General features: G+C 50.4%; 2 protein-coding genes across 2 annotated transcripts in view; one reads left to right on the forward strand and one right to left on the reverse strand.

Annotated features, from left to right (window-relative positions):
- Positions 1 to 359: 359 nt before the first annotated feature.
- The window catches only part of LOC144246641 (C-type lectin domain family 2 member D-like), a 143,109-nt gene continuing 127,269 nt past the window's right edge, over positions 360 to 16,199 (reverse strand). The window contains exon 6 of the mRNA XM_077784813.2: positions 360 to 656. The gene's annotated coding sequence lies outside the window, so the exon portion shown is untranslated. The remainder of the gene's footprint in view (positions 657 to 16,199) is intronic.
- Positions 8,687 to 12,162, forward strand: LOC146767004 (uncharacterized). Its single transcript, XM_085583925.1, has 6 exons — positions 8,687 to 8,823; positions 9,461 to 9,840; positions 10,219 to 10,317; positions 10,420 to 10,589; positions 11,420 to 11,520; positions 11,611 to 12,162. The coding sequence occupies exons 2-6, from the start codon at positions 9,528 to 9,530 to the stop codon at positions 11,723 to 11,725; spliced, it is 798 nt and encodes a 265-aa protein (XP_085440051.1). The 5' UTR covers positions 8,687 to 8,823; positions 9,461 to 9,527; the 3' UTR covers positions 11,726 to 12,162.

The following is a 16,199-nucleotide window of genomic DNA, read 5'->3' on the forward strand; positions in this document are numbered from 1 at the left end:
TTATGTACTAACTTCGGTTTTTCAAGTTATTATTGACCACAAGAATCCCGATACACTGTAATTACTGCTTTTGATATACTATAACCTGTCACTGTATGTATGCACCATATAGCTTCTATAACTAGAGATGTAATAGATACTGTCTTAGAGCGTGGAATAATAGAAACTGTGAAATGCTGAAATGATTCTTTCATGTAGCTAACTCAGAAAATTATGTAAAATAATTGATTTCCCATATTTGGGGACTTTCTATTCTAATAGACACGGTAACAGAATCAGAAGCAAGAGCGCTGAAAAAAAAGTAGAATTATTGACCCTCATTATCAGGGAGTGAAAATACAACAAGATAGAACACCAAGAAAACATAAAATATATTGCTTAAATTAGACAAGATAGCATGAAGACAAGTCAAAAGTTAAAACCAAACAAAAGAACATGTTAATGTAAAGGAAAGTCATAATATATAAATATTTCAAATATTTATAAAATAATTTCTATGTCTATATTAAAGGTATTTATAAAAACATTTATATAAAGGGTGAATAGATAGCTATGTTTCTCACATATAATGAGGGCAATCCAGTCACTCCAGGCAGCAGCGCTGGCAGGATGCACTGCAGAGACTTTTCCCCTGAACACCCAGCCCAGCGCTGGCACTGGGGATGAACAGGCACTGAGGTGACCCTGAGAGTCCGTGCAAGGCACAGGGTGCAGCTGAGGAAGGACAGCCCTGGGCTGGGCTCAGAGCTGAAGCTGGCACTGCCCAGCGTGGAGCAGGTCCCTTCTCGCCAGAACCCCCCTGGCCCTCAGCGCGGCCCCTCCGCCCGCAGCGAGCCCCGAGCTGGGGCGGAACCGACCGCGGGTCCCGCCGGGGCCGGAGCCGCCTCCGAGCTTCGCCATCGCCTCGCCGCGCTCCGGGGCCGCCGCCGCTGCTCCCGGCAGGACACAGCGGGGCCTTCTGCGGTCCCCGCATTTCCACAGGCGGGGCAATGGGAGACGCCGGCTCGGCCGCTCGGCGTGCGGGGAGAGCGGCGAGGAGCTCCCTGGCCGGCCGCCGGCAGAGCAGACCGCATGCGGTGCAGTGCAGACAGCGAGGGGATGAAATCGCACGGCAATCCCTGGCGGGCCGGCCGCCAGATGAGATCGGCTCTCAGCGGCTGCCGGCCCGGCCCGGAGATGCGATCGCCGCCGGGAGCCGAGAGCCGCGGCGGGGGCGGCCGCTCCTGTCCGGAAAAGACCGCGCTAAGGAAAAAGGGCCCAGGCTGGTAAAGATGCAGAAGAACCGGAGCCCTCGGGAAGTTGCTCCTGGGGATCCCAAAGGGCCCACGGGGCTGCAGCCACGGCATGGGCAGGGCAGGACACATCACAACGCTGGCAATGCTCGGGGTCTGTCGGCCTTTGCAGCTCAGGCAGATAAAATGAATCCCAATTGTCGGCGATTCCCACCACCTGCTATTTCTCCCCTCTTTTCCTGCATGGGTTTGACAGCTCTCGGTTTCCTCCCACACAACTGGAAAGCAAAATGCCTGCCTGCCCCATGGCATCCCCACCACCTTCCACCTCTCCAGCCTTGTCCCTCTTTCTCTCCCCTTTTCCCCACTGGAAGGTGCTGGGGAGGGCTGGGTTCCCACCTCTGTGAGTTTTCCTTACTCAGTCCTTTGTTGTAATTTTTGTCAAGGTTTAAGAAACCTTTTTCTAATTTTAAAAGCGAGGGTCGTTTCTCACACTGATTTTCAATCTACTCTTGTAGCATACTGTCAGTGGTAGTAGAAGGGCATTGCTTTGAGGGGATAGAAAGGTGGCAAAGCTTTGCTAAAAAATTGGCAAAGTTTTTCAAAGCATGTGCACCTCCCCCTTCTACCTGAAAAAACCGAGTCTTACAGTGCACAGCAATGCTTTGTTGCCCTCAGGCAGCTGAGTTTGTGTGAATTGTCCTGAAAATGGGACTGGGAAAATATCTGAAACACAGTGTTAATTTCTTTAACACTTTACCTGAAATTGTTCTTTTCCAGTTGATTTTGATGTTGAAACCATTCGGTGTAGCTGCTCTTCATACAAAAATACCTTTAGGCATGTTACTCTTACTGCCAGTAGAAGAGGGTTTTCAGTAATTTCTGCAGTTTGTAGTAGTAATCCTAGAACTTGTGTGCTTCAGTAGTGTTCATCCAGTCACACTTCATGGAAAAACAGAATTCACAAAAACCAAATGTTTCAAGTTTGATGTAAACTGTTTCTAGATTTTAGGTTCTTGTGTGTGCCAGAGAAGATTTGAGCTTAAAAGATGAAAATCTGCCTCTGTTAAGAACAAAGAGAAATTTTACTTTTATGGAACCCTAATTTCTATGGCTTTATGTTTCTTTCCCCCTGAATGTGAATGCAAGTGTGGGAAATGCTGTTGGGTGCCCACAAGAAAAGTTCCTCATGTTAGTGGCGGAGACCATGGTGAGGTTTCAGCATTTCCTTTGTCAGGTGGGGTCTGGAGGCCCTGAGGTGGCCTTGTCTCCTCCGAGATTTCGTGCCTAAGGAAGCAAAGGCTGATTGAATGTGCTTGATCCTCTCCTGTCTAATGGGGAGAAACAGCAAACAGCAGAGCTGGAATCGCCTTCTCTGCTCCTGATTTCTCCTGCCAACAGATCTCTTGGCTCTCCCGGGCCCAGAAGTCACTTTTCCTTTGGGATGGACGGCCTGAAGGCACCCAGGTGCTGCAGGGCAGCACTGCTTCAGAAATCCCTTTGCCTTGGAAGCATCCTTCTGCCTAAGAGCTGGATTTGGAAATAGACAGTTGTAGTGAGGCCAGGGAGCTAACTCAGAAATGTCAGTAGGATCCCAAAGAAAAAGATCCCCAGAAAAGAGTGCAGTTATTTTTATCACAAAGTTCCTAGCAGAAGTTTCTGGGCTCCAGGTGAGCCATGGAATAGTTTAGCAGTGTCAGAAACAGCACATCCACTCTTGGCCAGGAGTTAGGGTTAGTGTTAGCAGCTAGCCCTAAAACTCTTCCAGTGGCACTGCAATAGTTCTTGTCACTAGTTCTTGATGTTTTATCCAGCAGAAATCCAGGGTAACCACGGAACGTGAATTTATCTACATATAAAGTGAAACTTGCAGCATCATTCTTATTTAACCTCCTGCTAACCAGGTGCAGCTGCCTTCCTGCCTGTGGCTGCCCTCTCACAGCTGGGTCTCAAAGGCTTTGTTACACCACAGGGATTCAGATGTTCATAGAATCTCTAGCACTGCTGTAGAAAACTGAATCTATGCCTTGTAAAAGTGAACCTTAGGTCAGCACTGGCAGCTGTACATCAGAAGGTGATTTTCTGTCTGACTGAACCAAAACTTCCTTAGAAAACAGGAGACCTTACATGGATCAGAATTATTTATTAGAAATGACAGCAGTTTTCAACTCCAATTTCCATGCCAAACACAGGCACCTTTCCCCCTTTCAGTCCGAGAAGAAATCTGGATGAAAACTGTGTTTCAGAGTCACTGTCACCCCTTCAGAGAGGCCTGGAGCTTTCCTTACCCCATCCCAGGGGACTGTGAGCTGCCCTCCCCAGCAGCAGAGGCCACACGTGCCCTCCTCAGCTCAGAAGTCAAAGGTGCCCCTTGAGAGAGCACGAGCTTCCAAGGCACTGGGGTAAGGAGTTGTTAGTTCCTAGCCCAGCATGCCATGGTGATGTGAGGGGTGAAAAATGCCACGTGTGCTGTGCACCAGCAGTGATGCTCAATCCATCTTTCCAGTGCTCTCCTTGGAGCTGGTCAGGCTCCTGGGGAAGACAGGCCAGCCAAAGGTGCTCAGTCTGGCCCTTGCAGGGTGAGGGGCAAGAAGCCAGAATCCAGCGTGGTCTCTTTGCCCTCTCCTGCAGCAGGATTTCTGAGAGAGACAGGACACGATTTATATTTGGAGTGAAGGCTGAGCTGCCCCAGCCTCGGCCTCAGCCACGGCCTCAGTGAGGCCTTTGAAGCTGTGGCGCAGTCAGAAATTGGTCTGTGCACAGTGAGCAATTATGTTAAGGGGTAAGCAGAGAGCAATGGGCTTTCTGGCTGTGAGTTACTATAGGCCTGCAGTGTGAAACTTTAACCACCTTAACACAAAGACAAACAATGTTTGCTTGCCAATGACAGTGTGCTCACAATTGTAAACTATATTGAAGTGTATATAAACGGCCATTTTATAAACAATAAACAGAAAATGTTTGATTAACCGCATTGGTTTGGACCTATGTCTGTCCTGTCTAGCTTGACGATCAATACGAGGTCTCTTGCATTATCTGGCACCACGAACAAGGGACTTGGAAGACCCCGATGAGTTCCCAAATCACCTTCATGGCAACGGGGGACTGTCTCCAAATCGTGTGAAAGATGGGACGGGGGACAAAGATGGCTCTGGATACACGGCTCCGTGCATCCCACTGCTGTCCCTCCTCCAAAAACAGACGTAAATATATATTTTTATATATATATATATATGTACATATATACCTGTGTTTGTGTATGTGTCACTACCCAGCTCTGCTGGCTGGAGCAGCCCCTGGCTCTCTGTGTACACTCTGCTCTCATAAGGAGAAGAATTTGCCTCTATGTATAAGTTTCCCAAATGGCTGATGTAAAGTTGTGTGCAGTGATTTCCATCAAATTTAATAGTGTGAAGTTCCCATTAAATCCCCATAAACAGGGGTATCTGCAGTCACTGTGATCCACTGCTGTTCTAGCCCCCGCTCCCCAAAAACTGCTGCCAGCACAACGGGGCTCTAGGCCAAGTGCTAAACCTCTCTGGGACTGTGGTGCTTCCTCGGCCAGGCAGTTCCCTGTGCCAGCAGTGGTGGGTAACCACTGTAAGACTCAATTACCCTCTCAAATAATGACACACACGAGGCTGTGCTGTGCACGTTGCCTTCAGTGCTCAGCCCTCAGTGGGGAGGTCCCTTTCAGGTGCTGCTCAGCACTGAATGGGCTGTGCCAAGCGCAGAGCGAGAGCGGCTCACGCCAACAGAATGAAAGGCTGGGGAAAGAACCCAGAGAACAGCCTGCAGCATCCAGACTGGGTCAGAGATAACCAGAGAGGCTCAAAGGTGTCCCAGCAGTGGAGTCGAGCTTCCACCAGCTTGAAGATGAAGTCACACTTTAGGTGGGGAGATTGAACTGTATTGTTTATTAATGGAATTGTCCTGTTTTGGTAGATGAGAATTACAAGCATCTGTTGAGGGGAAGTACACAGGGAACCGTAAGAGGCATTGGAGAGGTTTCCTTAAGGACCCACAAGTAAAGTTGTCCTGGTTTGTAAGATAAGCTTGTATTCTATCTGTTGGAGGTTGGGCAGGTTTGTTATCTCTTCCAAGAACAATGGTTTGCTCGGAAGAGGTAATGGTTTGTTAATGGGCCATTGACTGACTCACTGCAGGGCTGGTAACGTTACACCATCCCATCGTGAGATGCTCCACCCAGAGGGGGAAGCCAAGCACGCTTTTTATTGTATAAAGTGGTACCTTTTGGGGACAGAGCAGCTCTCTCTCTTTGCGGGATTGCCAGAGAAGCAGCTCCTTTGGCGGGATTCCCAGAGAAGTGGCCCCTTCGCTGGATTCCCAGAGAGACATCTTTTTTTTTCTCTGCTGGATTCCCAGAGGAAGACCGGCCCAACTGCCACCAGATCTTCAGAGAAAACTACACCCTTCTAAAGATCACCACTTCAGCTGCAATTCATCAGCCACTGCAAGAGGAGCAGCTATCATTTCAACCTGACTGCCACCAACACCCCGACTCCTCAGGGTGTCAGGTTGTGGACTTTATCACTACTTTTGTTTGTACCAATTGCATTTGCCTTTTTTTAAATTCTTATTTAGTTTCTCCTAGTAAAGAATTGTTACTCCCATTCCCATATCTTTGCCTGAGAGCCTTTTAATTTAAAAATCCTGGTAATTCGAAGGGAGGGTGTTTACTTCTCCATTGCACAGGAGGCTTTTGCCCTCCTTCACAGACTCCTGTCTTGTCCAACCAAGACAAATTGTCAATGAGGCTTTGTCCAAGAAAACCGGTTCTGGTGTAATGGGGGTGCAGCTTAGGTCACTGGCACGTGTGTTTTGCAATAACAAAATATTATACATGTCAAATAATATTTCCCTTGATCAAATACAACAATATTACATTGGAGCAAATTACAACCAACATACATATCAAGCCCCAGCTCGGGGCTCGCTGCGGGCGGAGGGGCCGCGCTGAGGGCCAGGGGGGTTCTGGCGAGAAGGGACCTGCTCCACGCTGGGCAGTGCCAGCTTCAGCTCTGAGCCCAGCCCAGGGCTGTCCTTCCTCAGCTGCACCCTGTGCCTTGCACGGACTCTCAGGGTCACCTCAGTGCCTGTCCATCCCCAGGGCCAGCGCTGGGCTGGGTGTTCAGGGGAAAAGTCTCTGCAGTGACTCCTGCCACCGATGCTGCCTGCAGTGAGTGCATTGCCCTCCTTACACAACAAGCTCAACTGCGAAATCCCAATGGCCCTGTGCTCCTGGAAATCATCACGAACCTGCCTGAAGGTGGCACTTTTGGACTTTCCGTGGAAGAGGAACAGGTGATACATGCTGAGGAGGAATCCCACTTTTGGCAGCAGGCACCTGACAGGGAAGCAGGGTCTGTGCGCTGCTGGCTCTGTGTCTCTCTCTCGGCTTTGGAAGAGGACGGGACGGGTCGGAGCCGCTGCCTCGGGGAAGGGAATTCGCTGCCACGGCCACAGCCCAGCGCAGAGGCGCTTGCTGTGCTGTGGGGGGAGGCTGTGCTTGTGCGAGCAGCCCCCGAGCGGGGCCCTCATTCCCCCGGTGCCCGCGGGCCCTGTCCCCCCTGCTCGGTGCCGGCTCCTGAGCTCGCCTCTCCCTGCCCTGCTCAGACCCGGCTGCCGCTGCTCCGAGCTTTCGCTGCTCTGTGCCTGAGCAATGGCTTTGTAAGCAAGTTTTACAATTTGATAGAAAGTTCACACAGGCAAATATTGAGATAAGGTTTGTTGACTTAGGAAGGCTATGGAATTGAGATGATATTGTTGAGAAAGAGATTCAATTAGAAATAAGTTTGAAAATATGGCTTTATGAAAGGGTATATATTTTAGAGCATTAGAACTCTGAAATATGCATTGTAATAGGATTATATGAGGTAAAAGTATAGGTGCTTGGTGTTAAAGTAACATTCGTATTGTGTGGTAAAAGCTAATATATTGAAAAACATTTATATGGTACTGTAATTAGGAAATTACTTAGCTTTCAATAGAATAATGTTGAGTTTTATATTTCTTATGTTTCACTCTTTGTTGAGACTGATAATAAAATCAAATCTTCTAAAACACTTCTCAGTTACCCTGTTTTTATAGAAACTAAAATAACCAATAAAACAGTGTTTCTGTTATAAAAACCCCAATAACTCAAGTATCTTTCAAGCAGTTAAGAAACTCAAAATACTTTTTGTTCAGTGCTACTACAAAGAAACAGGATCCCAAAGAATTAGTTCTACAAAAAAACCCAATCAAGTCTTCTACCTACGTCACTAGCTCGACTCAAACACAAACCAATATTATCTCCTATTACACAACATCAGGCAAGCTTTAAAAAACACAATCAAGCACAAAATATCCCAGCAACACAAAGACGTTTATAAAAGCCTTAAAGCTCTAATCAAATGTAATTCTTATATTTCGAAGCAAAACCTAAAAAATGTACAGTCTTAAGTCCAAAAACAGTTTCCAACTATAAATAATATTTCTCTGTTCACCATCTCTGAAGTATAGTTAAACTCAAAACCTACAATGGTTGTAGCACAAACAGGAAGCACAGAACCACTAATGTATTGCCTCTGTACAAAGAAGGTAATTCCCTTATTTAAGCAACCAGCAAAGCTTCCTGCTTCCTCAGCCCCACCTGCAGAAGCCTGGCGTCCCGAAGCGCGTCTCCGCAGCCTCCGTCCCCTTCAGCCCTGCCCGGGCCCGAAGCCCCGCGCGGAGCCGCGGCAGCCCCGCCGCTCTCCCGGCTGCAGCCGCCGCTGCCATCCCCGCCCGCCCGGCGATCTTCCAGCCCGCCTCGCAAGGAGCGAGGGCAGCTCTGCGGCACGACGGAGGGAGGCTGCTCTGCCAACGCGGCCGAAGGACAGGCTCAGGCTGCGGGAAAAGGGAGGGACGTGAGGAAAACCCGGCAGCTGCGAACTCGTCGTGCCCGGGGCGCGGCCGCTCTCAGCCCAGCCCCCTCCGCCGCTTGCGGGACCGGGACTCGGGCCCCGGGCCAGGAAATTCTTTTCCCAAGTCGGGATTTCCCTCCCAACAGCTCAAGTCTCGCCTCTTCAGGAGCAGACCACGCAGTGCCCCCAGTGCTTTGCCGCTGGGAGCACTGGAAGAGATCCTGGAACACTGGGAGGGAACATGGAGAGAGGCACCAGGCATGAAGCTGCAATAGGTCGGTAGCGACGGGCTGGCGCTGCCGGGCCGGACTCAGCCCATCCCTCGGCGCTGCAAACGCCGCCAGCACCGAGCGATGCCGCCGCACGCCCGGCACTGCCGGTGCCGCGCCCGCCGCACCCAGCGGGGCTGGAAGCTCCATGGAGCAGCTCAGCGCCTGCTCCGCGCTCGGCCCTCCGAGCCCGGCCCGGAGCTGGGCTGGGGACACATCCCCATGGTGGGGCAGAGCCGCTGCTCGGGGCCCGGGGGATCCTTTATCCCCCTCGGGCAGCTGCGAGAGGCCGAGGGCAGAGTCCTGCTTCCGAGGCTGGAACCCCTGCTGCTCCACCTCTCGTGCTCTTGCGATGATTTGTTCGATACTAAATTCCAATAATTCCCCCAGCCGTGTCTCCTATTCCGGTGACCGGTGAGTGATCTCTCCCCGGCCTTTTCCCGACCCTCGAGCCTTCCCTGCTGTGTTCTGTGCCTGCCCGGGGCAGGAGGAGAGGCACAGAGCGGCTTTGCTGGCCCGGGCACCTGGCCAGGCGCAGCCCGGCCCGGGAATCCCTGCCAGAATTCACTCTTGAGAGCCCCAGAAGCAGCTTCCCCGGGGCTGCGGTTCTTCACCAGATTCAACGTCGTGGGGCCCTATTCCGTAGGGCGGGTTTAACGGGACATCAGGGACGTGACCGCACCTCCCCGCTCGCTCCGCCCTCCCCTTGAGGGAACGGGCTGCTTTCTTCTGCGCGGAAATTTCAAACTGAGGAAACCGCTCAACCCCGGCAGAACACGCGGTCGGTTCCGTGCCCCAGCTCGGGGCTCGCTGCGGGCGGAGGGGCCGTGCTGAGGGCCAGGGGGGTTCTGGCGAGTTCCTTGTGCCGGGTTCCGCCGGGTCCCCCTGCGCTGGGATCGCGGAGGGAGCGGCTGCCCGCGCTCTCCTCCTTGCCCGGATCGCTGGGGACGAGCCGGGGCCGCAGCAGCGACCAGAGCCGGCACCGCCCTGCTGAGCCTCGGGGTCCCGCGGGGCCGGCACCAGCAGTGACCTCGCATCGTGTCCCCTTCAGGGTGCCACCACCGCGGGTGTAAAGCTGTTCCCGAGGCGATCTCCGAGAGGCTTTGTCAGCACTCCTGATGGACTGGGAGAAAGGTGCTGTTTGTTCCTGGCAGAGAGATGAGGGCTGTGTGCTGGAGAAGGGTGAATTGTGCTCCACTCATGGAGTTGTGAAGAAGCTCGAGCATCTCCAGGAGGGACCAGCAGCCAGGGTTCCACACCTGCCTGGAGCACAAGAAGCCACTTGGCATGAGCAGGGAGATGCCATTTGTGAGTGTGAAGATGTGGAGAATGGATTCTGCAGCAGTGGTGGGAGTGTGAGGGAGCCCCTGGGTCCCCAGGGCACATCAGCAACCAATAATGAACACAAAAGGATCCTCAGAAGATGCCTGGGTGAGTGCAGGGCCACCCTGTGGCCTCTAGGGAGGGGAAAGTGTCACATCCCAGGCCCAGGGCTGGCAGGTGTGTGGCTGTTTCCCGATGTCTGGAAGATGCCTCGAGCTCTGCTGGGCCCCATCGGTGGCTGGAACCAAGAGCCCCAGCTGCCCCCAAGGCTGTGCAGTTCTCCTGCTGCAGCCTGTCCCCACAGCTGTGTCCCTGGCTGTCCCCACAGCTGTGTCCCTGCCTGTGCCCAGGCTCTTGGCTCTCTGGCTGCCAGCTGAGTGAGGGGCACAGTGGCTGAGGGGTCCCTGCTGTGCTCCCTGGGCACGGGGTGAGCAGATTGCAGGGCCGGGTCTGGTTCTGGCAGCCAGCAGCTCTTTCCTGCTCCAGGTGAATGGTTCAGCTCCCGTCCCGTGCTCCCGGCGGTGCTGATTCTGCTGCTCCTGGTGCTGGTGCTGGCTTTGGGGGTGGCCTTGGCTGTGCAGTCAGGTAAGGGAGGGGCAGCAGGCTGGGCCCAGCCCCTCGGGGCAGAGCGGGGTCCCTGCTCCCTGCAGAGGGGAATCCTCAGACCTTCTCCTCTTCCCCCTCCAGCACCACAGGTTCCAGTCACACCTGAGATTCTGCAGTGCTGTCCCCCTGGCTGGGTTGGGTCCAATGGGGTCTGCTACTACTTGTCAAGGGATTCCAGGAGCTGGGATCAGGCTCAGGAACGGTGCTCGGAGCTCGGGGCCTCCCTGGCCATTCTCCAGGATGAGGCCATGGTGAGTGAGGGGCTGCGGGTGGTGTGGGGTGGCTGAGGGGAGCCTGGGGGTGCTCCTGTGTGGAGTTGCGTTATTTGTATGTTTTATTATCCCTGTATTATGTATTGGTTTATTCCTTTGTACCCCCGTGTGCAACCCCAGTTTTCCCGCCTTGTCCTCCCTTCCCGCCTTCCCAGTATCTATCCGTCACCCTGAAAGAATCATTTTACCCCCCCCGGGTGCCTTGTCTATCACTCGGTGCCCCTTCCCATCCATCCAGAAGCTTCTACTCAGGGCAGCGCGTGATTGGGCGAGGACCTGGGGCTCCCCCCATATCTTTCCCCCATTGGACCCCACCATATCCCCCCATCCCGGAGCCACCCCCTATCCCTATCCCCATTGGTCGTTGGATACCCCTCCCTTACAGTTTATAAGCCAGTGCAAGCACCTTGTGCTTGTTCCTGTTGGCTGGCACCGTTCTAGGACATTTGGCCCCGTTGGGCTACAATAAACTCGGCCTTAGCCCCCAGCAGGATCCGCTCTTCATTTACCACCGCGAGGCTTGCTAGCGCTGCCCGGAACCCACAAAGGCACTCTCCAAACCCCAGCTGGGAGCAGCGGAGGGTGCCTCAATCGCCCACCCTCGCCACAGGACGAGCTAGCCGGGGCTGAGAGAAAAGGGATTTGGGGCGGGAGCGCGGCACTCCTGGGCCGGGCTGGGAGCTCATAGGGCTGGGGGTGCAGCCCTGTGCCGGGGCCTTGCAGGGAAGGAGCCCCGGCGTGCGGGGGCAGCCCCGGGCACGGGTCCCCCCGAGGGGCCGGGGCAGCTCCCACCCCTCTCTCCTGGGCAGGATTTGCTCTTCCGCCTCCGCGGGAACGTCGATTACTGGATCGGGCTGCGCAGACGGGGCGAGCGCCTGCACTGGGGGGACGGCAGCAGCTACAGCTCCAGGTGAGTGCCGGGGAGCCGGGCAGGGCCTGGGGGCACAGGGACACAAGGTGTTCCCCTGGGAACCAGCGCTGTCTCTGCTCCTCCCTGCAGGGTTCCTGTCTTTGGCAATTCCCCGTGTGTGCTCCTGGCAGAGAACAGATTGAGGAGTGAGAACTGCTCAAATGAGCGGCCGTATGTCTGCAGCAAGGCCCAAGCTGCCCTGTGACAGGGCTGCAGAAAGGACCTTGTCCATGCTGGGCAGTGCCAGCTTCAGCTCTGAGCCCAGCACAGGGCTGTCCTTCCTCAGCTGCACCCTGTGCCTTGCACTGACTCTCAGGGTCACCTCAGTGCCTGTCCATCCCCAGTGCAAACACAGGGGTGGGTGTTCAGGGGAAAAATCTCTGCGGTGCATCCTGCCAGCGGTGCTGCCTGGAGTGAGTGGATTGCCCTCATTACATGTGAGGAACACAGCTCTCTATTCACCCTTCTTATAAAAGTTTTTATACATACCTTTCTTATAGACATAGAAATTATTTTATAAATATTTTAAAAGTTTATATATTATGACTTTACATTAACATGTACTTTTGTTTGGTTTTAACCTTTGACTTGTCTTCATGCTATCTTGTCTAATTAAATGAATATATTTTATGTTTTCTTGTGGTTCTGTCTTCTTGTATTTTCACTCCCTGATAATGAGGGTCAATAATTCTTTTTTTTCAGTGGTCTTGTTTCTGATTCCATTATCGTGTCTTTCAGATAAGAACGTCCCCAAATATGGGAAATCAATTCTTTTGCATCATTTTCTGAGTTAGTTACATGAAACAATAATTTCAGCATTTCACAGTCTCTATTATTCTATGCTCTAAGACGGTATCTATTACAGCCCTATTTACAGAAGCTATATGTTGCAAACATACAGTGACAGGTTATACTATATCAAAAGCAGTAATTACAATGAGTAGTATATCAGGATTCTTGTGGTCAATAATAACTTGAAAAGCCAAAGTTAGTACATAAATGTGAAAGCCCTAATTATAACATTATAGAACAACCTTGACTGGGGAAAGCAAATTTCCCTGGAAATCATCACAAATTGGCCTGAAGTTGAGACTTTAGGATGGTCCTTGGAAGATGTGAGAAAGTGTGAGAACCCCGGGTTTGGTTTGGGGTCTCGTGTGGTGGTAAAGCTTCTCCTCCAACCCGTGTTCCCAAAGAAAAACTCCGCAGCCTCTTCTTGTTCGGTCTCAAGACGATTTATTGCTAGTTATCTAACAGATTAGGTTCTCGGGCTGCGGCCCTTTGGTCAGCGGCCCAGGCAGAGAATCACACACTCCTGACACCCTGACTGTCCGGTGTCTTCTTCTTCTCTCCCCCCCACCCAGGGCTGCTGCTATCTTTTATAAGATATATTACATATAACATGTTTACAATTATTCCCCAATACCTATTACCTATGTTACTAAGTGTTTTTCTATTCTAAACCAATCTGTGAGTGCCAACATCACCAAGAACATGGAGGTAAGGAAGAAGAAAGAAGAAGGATAGGTTCAGCCCACTTTCCTCCATCTTAGAACTTCTGACCCCCCATGTACAAAGTAAAAACCCCCCTGTACATGCACTAAAACCCCCTTGTACACTACTAAAAAATTTTTCCCTCTACTTTGTGACTACATTTACTATACTATCTAGCATTTTGTGACTGCTTGTTCCACCTTCAAAGTTGGTAATTCATGCCATGGTTCAAACTCGAAATCACAGCTAAATCCAGCTGCCTGCCGTGGTCCAGACTGTGTCTGACCACGGCCTGGAACCTCTAAAAATGTCTGAGAGACATTTTGAGTTCCCACATCTCCCCTCCCTGTTTGAACCAAAAACACCTGCTTTGCCACTTTGTTCAAGGCCCTTCGAATACACATGAAAATGCATGGCATGACAAGCAGAAGAACTACAAGCCCTATAAGAATGTAAGATATTACTTTCAAAATTTCTTTCCACACTGGTGAGAGATCAAAAAGATTAAAGAAATCATCCCACCAGGACCCTGTTACTTTTTTCAACTTGGTGATACTACTTTCTATTTGTTTTATATTTTCATGAATGGATTTTGAATGATCGGACAAATTTATGCAGCACATCCCCTCAAATTCTTCACATCCGTGCCCATGTGACAGCAGCAAATAATCAATTGCTGCCCTGTTTTGAAGCACTGCTTGTCTTGCACTGTTGATATCTGTTAACATGTCACTCAGTGCAGATGAAATGGCACGACTGTGTTTACTCAACCAGCAAGCTATGTGGTCCAATTGTGTCAAGGCCACCCCTGATGCTGTTTGGGGTGAGAAAATTGCAACTGCAATTCTCCGAGCCTTGTCCCAGGTATAAACATCATCATCACAATTTGGACTACATTGATCAAGGGATCTTTTTTTCCTGCGTGTCTGTTCCTTTAAAGTTTTCAAATCAGGTGCTATTAATGAGAGCTCCCCAATGCTGCATGGGCCGCCCTTGACTTTTGCAGGGATAGCAGGCCAAACTCTGTCCCCGCAAATCAAAAACTGTTGTGGCGCAGCATGTGCTCCTCTCGCCGCGGCACTCCGAGCCGTGCCAGGCTGGGCGGTGAGGGAAGAGAACGGGCGGCCGCTTCCCCCTGCAAGCTCTGCAGTTCAGTTCGTGGCGCGCGGGGACAGACGAAGGCGACACGGGACTTGGGGGGTGAACGGGATGGTTTTATTCAGTGAGCCCCAAGACCCCCTTGGGGGCGGGAGCAGAGGTTTTATACAGAACTCAGGAGGACGGGTGTAGGAACAGTAACCACTAAGGGAATAGCAGGGGAGGAGTTTAGGGCAGAACTAACATGACAGGGAAGGTTCCAGGGAAAGGGGCAGGGAAAGGGAGGATTGGCAACTTGGAGATGAGGGGGGGAGGAAACAGATATTAAACAAATATTAAATGAAAGAAAAACACACCACCGCATCTCCCTCTTTTCTTTTACAAAAGGAAGGAGAATTCTGTGGTTTAAGCAAATTAATACAACGTAAAATTATATGATAACTTTGTAAATTACTTAAAGGACATGAAAGACACATTATTGCATTTATAGGGCAGGAAGAGTAGTAACAGCCTAAATCAGACATAAGACTGTACAAAACTTGCTGTTTTGCTGCTCTGAGTAACAATCTAAAACAATGTAAATAATTGAAACTATTGAAATAGAATGAAATAATTGACAGAAATTAAACTAAAAAATTTAATTAGAATGATTAAAATTACAACTATCTAATTTAAATAAAATAATTAAATGGAATTATTGGAATTAAATATAATAAAAGATCAACTAAATATAATTCATAAATTTTTAAACTTCGCAGCAATGCAGCAAGCCTGAAGCGATACACTAGTTATGCGATTCCTGTAGCAATAATGGTTAAAAACACAGCCTTTAGGTCAAAAAATATTAGAAAAGACTGAATTAATTATAATTATAACAAAACAACTTAATATAAAATCAAATTGTAACATTACATATTATTAAAAAAACCATAAGTTGAAAGACATAAAAAAATGATAAACTAATTGTGATTATAACATATGAAACATATAAAAACTTCATCTGGAATATATAAAATTGTCCTAAATGAAAGTCCAAATTAAGGGTACAAAGCACAGCAGGATTTGTGACTTCATCTGATTTAAAACTTGCTTCGTTACGGCGTTTGCGATGTTCAGCTTCTTAAATTCTTAAAGCAGAGTCAGCGGATAACGGTGTGGTTTGTTCAATTTGAATGTTTGTTTGCGAGGTGGGCATAATATCTTGAGTATTAATTAACTGGGATGGTATTTCTTTCTATAAAATATAACTCAACAAATAGATTATTCAAAAAATAATTAAAAGCAAAAAGAGGAATTCATAGTTAAATAAAAAGGAACATTGGGTAGGGTACATTAAGGAATAGGATGGGGGAATCAGACAATCACTTAATTAGTGATTGCCATGATTAACAGGGGGTATCGGTAAGGGGTGGACCAGGGTGTCGCCATTTTAGGGGGAAGACAAAATGACGGATCCCCAGTCCCGGGTTTCGGCTCCATTTCCTCGGAAGAAGATCCCTCCCGACCTTCCCCCCGGAGGAAGAGCCAGAAGAAGGATTGGGGAATATCCAACCCCGCCTCCCCACAATAGGGACTAGCCTCGTGCAGGGACGGTGCAGGGCTATTGGGAGAGAAATGGGACTGGCGGGAAACCAGGGGCGGAAAAGAAGGGTCAAGGCGGGAAATGGGTCCCGAGCGGCGTGGCCAGCGCCATCTTGGGAGGGGGTGCCGGGCACACTGCACTTGGCCTGAGCAGTGTCCGGCAGGGCACTTGGGGCGGCTCGGCCACAGCAATCCCCAAGGGAGGATAGGAAAGGGTTTTAGGAAAGTCCGAGGGGATGGGGATATAGGGAGCTTCACAGAAGCAAAAAGGGGAAATTTATAGGGGCGGGGGGGGGGGGGGACCCAACGCAGCTGGATGTCGGCGCAATGCGTGGGTGTAAAGGGTCTCTTTTAACAACTCTCCTATAGCTAACGTGTCGCCCTCTTAGCTGTTCCCTACTGGTGTCTTTTCTACCCCCTCCGTCCAGCCCAGAATGGGGAGGGGAGGATAGAGAAGACAACATTTTTGAGGAGAAGAAAAAGCGATCCAATCTAGGTCCCCACAG

Source organism: Lonchura striata, chromosome 6, assembly GCF_050655825.1.
Source record: "Lonchura striata isolate lonStrDom1 chromosome 6, ASM5065582v1, whole genome shotgun sequence".
NCBI lineage: Eukaryota > Metazoa > Chordata > Aves > Passeriformes > Estrildidae > Lonchura > Lonchura striata.

Bases quoted from the DNA above. Each gene is read 5' to 3' on its own strand.
- LOC146767004 (XM_085583925.1), top strand. From the start codon at position 9,528: ATGGACTGGGAGAAAGGTGCTGTTTGTTCCTGGCAGAGAGATGAGGGC. The intron at 10,318-10,419 runs GTAAGGGAGGGG...TTCCCCCTCCAG, and splicing joins GGCCTTGGCTGTGCAGTCAG to CACCACAGGTTCCAGTCACA. The intron at 10,590-11,419 runs GTGAGTGAGGGG...TCTCCTGGGCAG, and splicing joins TTCTCCAGGATGAGGCCATG to GATTTGCTCTTCCGCCTCCG.